At 36.5% G+C, this 7,383-nt stretch overlaps 2 protein-coding genes across 2 annotated transcripts; both read right to left on the reverse strand.

Annotated features, from left to right (window-relative positions):
- Positions 1-1,214: 1,214 nt before the first annotated feature.
- On the reverse strand, positions 1,215-2,720 carry LOC116203517 (60S ribosomal protein L38-like). Its single transcript, XM_031535266.1, has 2 exons — positions 2,566-2,720; positions 1,215-1,624 (listed from the first exon to the last, which is right to left on the reverse strand). The coding sequence occupies exons 1-2, from the start codon at positions 2,587-2,589 to the stop codon at positions 1,388-1,390; spliced, it is 261 nt and encodes an 86-aa protein (XP_031391126.1). The 5' UTR covers positions 2,590-2,720; the 3' UTR covers positions 1,215-1,387.
- A 1,806-nt stretch (positions 2,721-4,526) lies between these two features.
- Positions 4,527-7,383, reverse strand: LOC116203515 (uncharacterized protein At4g06744-like). The gene is made up of 3 exons (XM_031535264.1): positions 6,575-7,383; positions 5,184-5,332; positions 4,527-5,111 (listed from the first exon to the last, which is right to left on the reverse strand). The coding sequence occupies exons 1-3, from the start codon at positions 7,329-7,331 to the stop codon at positions 4,740-4,742; spliced, it is 1,278 nt and encodes a 425-aa protein (XP_031391124.1). The 5' UTR covers positions 7,332-7,383; the 3' UTR covers positions 4,527-4,739.

Genomic DNA, 7,383 nt, shown 5'->3' on the forward strand with positions numbered 1-7,383 from the left:
TGGATAGTAGGCAATAGACTCCACAAAATCCAACCGCTTGAGATGGAGCGATTTTTATGACGATTTTCATATGCATCCCTCTATTTCCCTCCATCTCCCTTCTTCTCCTTTTATTTCTCTTCCTCCTAAACCGAAGGGAAAGTATCGCTCTCTTTTAGAATAGTAGAATTTTTTCGACTTTGTATATAGTGAAAGTTATGTTATTTTATGGAAATATCGACTTATATTAATCAACAAAATAACACGTACATATGCTGAAAGAGCTTTACCCCTTAGTTGGCCGATCCTGGTGGATTAGATTAGTCGAAATCCAATTAGACTTCCGAATACTAGGGTTCATTCTGAAAAAATAACACGTACATCATTGACAGGCATAGTACGTAAATCAAGTCTCACGTAATTATTAATGAGCTAAATATATTTGAAAGGTGAACAAAGAGAATTTTAAATAATCATTCTTCATAGAGGCTTAAAGATTGATAATTCAATAATCATAAACTCATTTTATCTATTTGTTACAATTTAATTAGTACTTTTATCACATCGTGTGACAAAATAAAGTAACCCGAAATTTCGTCATGGATAGAGGGGATGAATACCAAACTCAAATTCTAAGCCTGAACTCGCCCTTTCAAATGAGTTATCTTTTTTAGTTTTCAATTACAAAAGAGACAAAACCTAATATAATGAAAAAAAAATATTAACATAACTAATAAGGAAACACTAGTAGTTCTACTGTGTATTAACTTATAGTCCCACTAAGTATCAAACTTGCGACCCGCAGATCAACATGCAAGGATCTACCCTACTACGTTACATCCACCCAAAATGAGTTATCTTCTTGCTTTGGTACTTCGAGCACATTTGGCCCTCGCACTAAATGAGAAACTCCCAATTGGTCTATTTGTTTGGACATTTCAGTGGGGTCATTCATTCTTTGTTTCTTTTTTTGCTGGATAGGGTCCTTCATTCATTTGTAACAAAGGAAGTTGGGATTTATATTTCTTCAATAAGCTGTTTAGCTTGAACTAAACAAGCGATGTACTATGACATTGTGAAATTTTCCCACCCTCGCAGTCGCCCGTCTCTCGCCAGTCTTAAGGAATTGATTTGTCAACCTAAGAGCCAGTCAGTCCATAACCGAATTTCAGTGTTCTAGAGAGCGCACCTTCTTCTGAATCAACATTCGAGCAGGTGTAGTCTATAGGGAACAATTTAGCAGGAGAAAGTCATCTCAAATAAATGCCATCACTACCAAGCCAAAAATTGAACCATGTCTAACAAGGATAAACCATAGATTCTTCATAGTTTGCCAACAAAAAAAGGGTAGAACTCGAAACAGTCCTTGTATCTTCATCATGATGCCCCGACTGCTGAAAGATTAACATCATCTCTTCAAAGGTCTTGTACACTCAAACCTGCACAAGAAATGAAACAAACCTGGAGGAAGGGACTGCTTCAACTTGTCAGCCTTCTCAGAATCAAAGACGCAGAGGGTGTAAAGGTACTTGGAGCACCTGACCTTGAACTTCACGACATCCCTGCTCCTCTTGATCTTCACTGATCGCGCATCTTTCCTCCTTACTGTAAGGAGGAAATCCTTAATCTCGTGGATTTGCTTGGGCTGCAAACCAATACAAAAAGACAACTATTAGTACAGATTACATAGAAATTTAAACTTACCAAAATAGCAATTAATCTCTGAGACTCTTCAGTAACACAGGTTTCCTACCACATTCAGATATACTGATCCAAAGTCCAAACTTCCCTAATTTTCATGGAAAGGTTTCCAATTTCTACTAATGGGTTCAATAGAGACAGGTGTGACATGAACCACATGGTGCCATCGTATTACTGCCCGCTCAAAAGATCAAAGCAATATGGCTAAGAAGTTGCAGTTATCTATTCCGCCGAATTAATCAAAAAATCTCAGCATGGTAGACATTAAAAATCTCCCATTTCACAGCAGTTTGACCATTTCTTATATGTTACCACTTAATCTACTTGACCAATCAAACAAATCCGTACACTTTATACTTTACTGAATGGTAATTGGTAAGGGCAGAGAAGATCAAAATAGAGCGAAGATCTTTGCAATTTGTATCATCATAATTTTTAAAACAGTAGACATTCATTCTAGAAACCTTAATTTAGATCAAAACATCTTTTTTCGCAAACTAAGTTTGATCCGAATTCCCGACGTTTCACATTTTTTAACAACACCCAACTGTCTATTCAACAGACTGAACACTTATCAGGCTCACTATGAGCTACACTGAACCAGCATGAAGCAGCACAAAGCACTATTAAAACACAATGAACCGCGATGAGGTTGCTTTGAAACACGACGAAAACATCCTTACGAAGAAACTGCCTACACAACCTGCCCTATGGCACTCGGGATTTGGGACCTACAGACCTTAATTCGATCCTAACACAGAGCAGGGTTTTTAACGAAGAATGAAAGCCATTTCCCATTCTAACAAATACGAAGCACGGAACACCATTAACATCGAAAAACGCAAACTGTGCATCTAATCGGAGAGCCGGGGAAGAGAGAAGTACCATCTTCGATCGGAATAGATTCATGCCCCTGGAGAAGGTCCCCCGTCAATGCCGGCTACTATATCAACAGGTCTGGTTTTTCCGGAGAACACTTAACTGCGTTTGAATTGTTAGTGTGATTTTAGAATTATGATTATGATTTTGATTTTGATTTTGATTTTGATTGTGGAAAAAGACAAATGAGATAGTATTATAAATTTGACTTGGGAAATGTGTATTTTTGTTGTGTAGTGTGTTGAGTTAAAATCAAAATCATGATTTTAAAATTAGTTTAACAATTCAAACGGGGCCTTATATATGTAACCCTAATTTCGTAAAACCTAGCTGAAAGACAACTGAAATCCCCCTTTTACCCTCCCAAACAGTCACCTGAATCCATATCTCTAATGGGCTGGGCCTTATGTTGGGCCCGGAGTGGCCTTTTTGAGAGTAGTGAATTGGCTAGTTTGAAACAACAACGCCCGACTTTCGTAGTCAGGACCGACCCGACTCCAAGCTAGAATTAGTCTCAGCGGACTTACTGGAAGGAAAAAAGAAATTAAGGGCTTTCAGATGCCCTACTGTTATTGTTCCTTTAGTGATCTAATTGTCCTGCAATGCAAATTAGTTGTCAATGGAGACGGTTTTATGTGGTTTATCGATCTAATACGGAGTTTCTTAGTCATATACATTGGTCATCGATAAATGGCATGACGCATGAAAGTCCTTAAAATACCGAGTGATTTGGTCACTAGATGAATTCCGATTGAATTTAAGATGAAAACCAAATACGTTGATTGAAAATCATCAAAGTGTACATGAATGTATTCAAAACTTGAAATTTGAGTGTCCAATTTGATCGCTCGAGCTTGTTCGATATGGAACAACTCGCCAGTTCCGACAGGAATGCTCTAATGTAATGGCTTGGTTAGGAACTATCAAAATGTTTCAGAGCTCAATTAAATCATACAATGATTGAGAAATGGGTTTTAGTGTAGTGGCACAAGGTGCTGATTTGGAATCAAGAGATCCCGAGTTCGATCCTCACCAATAAGATTTATGTTATGTGTCCCTTGTACTAGATCCATAGGCCTCCATTTATCACCGAAAAAAAAAATCATACAACGATCAGACTATAGACCCTTAACTAAATTTAAAAAATTGAAAAAGAATTTTTCTTTTTTTTTGAATGAAAGGCTAGGTCGGGTTATTAGCCCGCTGTGGCTGTCTGAACTAAGAGAACATAACGGCCAAGGAATGTTCTTTTCGCCATAACTCGCCGAGACTTAGCCCAACTTGGTCACCGTAACCCCTCCAACATACTAGTGAATTAAGTCCAATATCCATTGGATTAAGCATTATAGGCCGGTTATTGCTGGCCCATAATACACCCATGTAGTGGCGAGTTCTATGTCTTTAGTGAGGTTCGAACTTGTGATGTTCAAGTGGAACGCTTGAAACTTAACCACTAGACCACCGTGCTGATGGTTAAAAAAAAAGAATTTTACTATTATGTGCCCTGCTTTTTTAAACATCATTAGTTGATTTATTTATCTATGTCAAATTGAGGTTTCCACCATCGTTTTTAACATTATTAAATACAATCTGAACAAGGTTCCCTATGGAAATCACACCCTTTAACCACCATAATGTCGACCTTTTTTTCTCTCAACTCCTACATATTTTATGTCCAATTCTAAATAATAACTATTTCTATTATACTTTTGTTTCATTCATATTATATTATATATTATTTCTATAATATGAGTGTTTTGTAATATTTTATTGATAATAATAATCTCATACGAATCCATTTAGCTTAAAGATTAAAGTTTAAAAATGAAACATTTTCTCAATTCACGAATGTATAAAAAATTCTATAAAAATAATTAAAAATCACATAAATTAAATAAATTTTCAAATCCGCCTAATGCATGGGTTTGTATCTAGTTATATAAACTCGCCCTGTGCTAGAATACTCATTACGAGAAAATTGATTGCATCGGAGGCATACGTGTGTGTGATGTATTGAATCTGCTACGATACTATGTGAAATTCTGAGCTTGCTACAATTGTATACTTTAAAAGGTTAATCTTTTTAAATATGGTATGATTTATTTGTCGATTCACTAACAATTTATTTATCTTACAATTGATTAATTATTTTGATTTCACCAACCGCTATTATTTTTTATTTATCGCAACCGATGCCTATTAAGAGCGGAATATGTGATCGAGGAGGAGGCAGGCCGATATTTGGGTGGCGGCGGACCCGCTGAGCTCTTGGGCGGCATTGGCGGAGGTGGAGAATGAATTTTGCAGGGCACATAATATTGCCAATGCCGCCACCACCAGTAAGGGTAAGTAGGACAAGCTCTCGGGTGGGAGAAGAAATTGAAGCAATCCCAATAAGGCCTCTGATCAGGAATCCCATGGATGCAGTTCTTCCTCACGTCCAACACCCCGCTCTTCACCAGCTTCCAGCATGTTGGCCCGATCTTCGTGAAGTAGTTGTTCGATAGGGACAGGTTTACTAGGCTCTTCACCCCGCACAATAGCTCGGGAACCTGTTTCAATATTCGAGATCAATCAGCTTATAATATCGAATGTATGGATGTTCAGAAGGATATAGAGTGAACCTCTCCATATAGGTAGTTCCTGGCGAAGTTGAGCTGCTCAATGCTCTCCAGGCATCCGAGGGAGCAGGGGAGCGGGCCCGTCAACAGGTTGTTCCCGACATCGAAAACCGTGGCTTTTTTTAGTAGCCCGATCTCATGGGGCAGACATCCTTAATTCAGTTACAAAAAGTAAGAGGACGCTGAAAAGGTTGGGTGGTGTTTTAAATAGCGAACAATAGTTGTATATGAGAAAACTAGTGTTTTACCCGTGCATTGCACGGGATTTTTACATTAGTTATTCATCAAAATTAGTAAAGCTAATTGTACTTTTAATGTCAATATATAATTTCTATGCTTGATTATGTGTCTGATAATTCTATTTATACCTTTTTTAGCATCACTTTCTTTATATATTAGCAATGAAGAGACACATAATTATACAAAAAAATTCAGAGATAAAAATACATCATGTTTGTATATTGATAATGCATTTAACATAATCAAATGCGACATCTTAATTATGTAATATAAGTTCATTGTTACTTATTTTTTAAACTTAAGTGAATGTTTTGCACAAGGTTTTAATAAGATGGTATTCTCTTGAATTTTTTCTAATTTTTTTGACATGTTTTTTTAATCTTAGCTTTTTTAACCTCCCAATGTATGATTAACCTGACTTCATTTATACCTATATAAATTTAATAAAATAGAAAAAGGTTTTTATCTTAATTATTATAAACTTTTTGGATAATTACGTTAGTAATATTTTTTAAACATATGAATAAGAAACTATTCTAATGTGGTTCACTTGATATAAATATAACATATATATATATATATATTTATACGTACTTACCTAGACCGCCACTTTTTAAATACAATTTATTTACATTGCATATAATAAATCATATAATTTGCTAACTTAATTAGCAAGAGTTAAATATTTTCACGGTCAAGTGCTTGAATATTTCTATTTTAAATCAGTTAGCAATAATATTTTGCTTTTTTTAATAAGTTAATTTGTCTAAACTATAATTTTGAGGCCAAAAATTACAATTTTTATGATTCATTGATTTAGTTATTTAAATATAACCCATTATGAATATTGCATGCATTTTTCCTTCAAATTCTTTGAATATTCCAAATTTTAATCATATAAGTGACTATATTCACTTTTTTAATTAATCAATTTATAAAAAATATATTGCTAGGCCATAAATTCCATTTTTTATTTTTCATGATATTTAGAATGTAGATACTTAAAATACTTCAATAAATATGCATATTATACACATTTTGTATTTTCACTTTTATTTAATTTAATAATAAAATAAGGGTTAATTGACGCACATAATGTGTCAATTCTACTTTACTATATATGCCGATTGTTGAGAAAGAGAATCATATTTAACCTGTGAGATAATTGTTTAGGAGGAGCACTTCTGTCAAGGTTGATGAAGCATTGCCGATGCTTGTTGGTATCGGGCCAGTGAACTTATTGTTAGCTAAGGTAAGGTATTGGACCGGCGTGGAACCGAAGTTATCGGGGAGCTTTTGCATGAAATTGTTGTTGTTGATGAAGAGCGCGTCCAGGGCTTGACTGAAGACCTGTGGTGGCACAGCCCCAGTGAAGAAGTTAAATCGAATGTCCAAGAATGATAGTCCAGCTATGCCGAAAACGGCAGATGGGAACTGGCCGGAAAACTTGTTGTTGCTTATGTCAAGCTCGTAGAAGTAAGGGAGCTGAGCAATCTTCGGTGAGATCGTGCCGGAGAAGTTGTTACTGTTTGCATGAAAGATGGCGAGGTCCGGGAGCTGGTCGATGAACCCATCGAGGGTCAGGGCTGCAAGATGGAATCCATTGAAATCAATTGCAGCGAGTGTCGTCGCCGAGGTGTTGTCCGGTGGATTGTCACAGTAGAAGCCCGTGTAATTGCAGATATCGGAGCCAACCCACGAGCTAGTGATCCCTAGTGGGTCCAAAGTGATTGTGAGCTTGAAACTCTGGATAATTGGATAAACCACAGCTAGCCTCACATCGGCGAAGGTGAGGTCTGGTGATGGCGCCAGAGAAGGCGATGTGCATTCGCAATCTTGTCGGAGGATTCCGAGGAGAGTTAGAAGGATGATGAGAATAGTGCATGTGATAAAGTGATTGTTATGCTCCATTTTGTACAAAGAAAGTGCGGAAGTGTGGATGATGATATAGAGAAAGGTTGAA

This window comes from Punica granatum, chromosome 4 (genome assembly GCF_007655135.1).
Source record: "Punica granatum isolate Tunisia-2019 chromosome 4, ASM765513v2, whole genome shotgun sequence".
Lineage (NCBI taxonomy): Eukaryota > Viridiplantae > Streptophyta > Magnoliopsida > Myrtales > Lythraceae > Punica > Punica granatum.

Bases quoted from the DNA above. Each gene is read 5' to 3' on its own strand.
- LOC116203517 (XM_031535266.1), bottom strand. From the start codon at position 2,589: ATGAATCTATTCCGATCGAAGATG. The intron at 1,625-2,565 runs GTACTTCTCTCT...ATTGGTTTGCAG, and splicing joins ATCTATTCCGATCGAAGATG to CCCAAGCAAATCCACGAGAT.
- LOC116203515 (XM_031535264.1), bottom strand. From the start codon at position 7,331: ATGGAGCATAACAATCACTTTATCACATGCACTATTCTCATCATCCTT. The intron at 5,333-6,574 runs GTTAAATATGAT...AACTGAATTAAG, and splicing joins CCTAAACAATTATCTCACAG to GATGTCTGCCCCATGAGATC. The intron at 5,112-5,183 runs GTTCACTCTATA...ATATTGAAACAG, and splicing joins GGAACTACCTATATGGAGAG to GTTCCCGAGCTATTGTGCGG.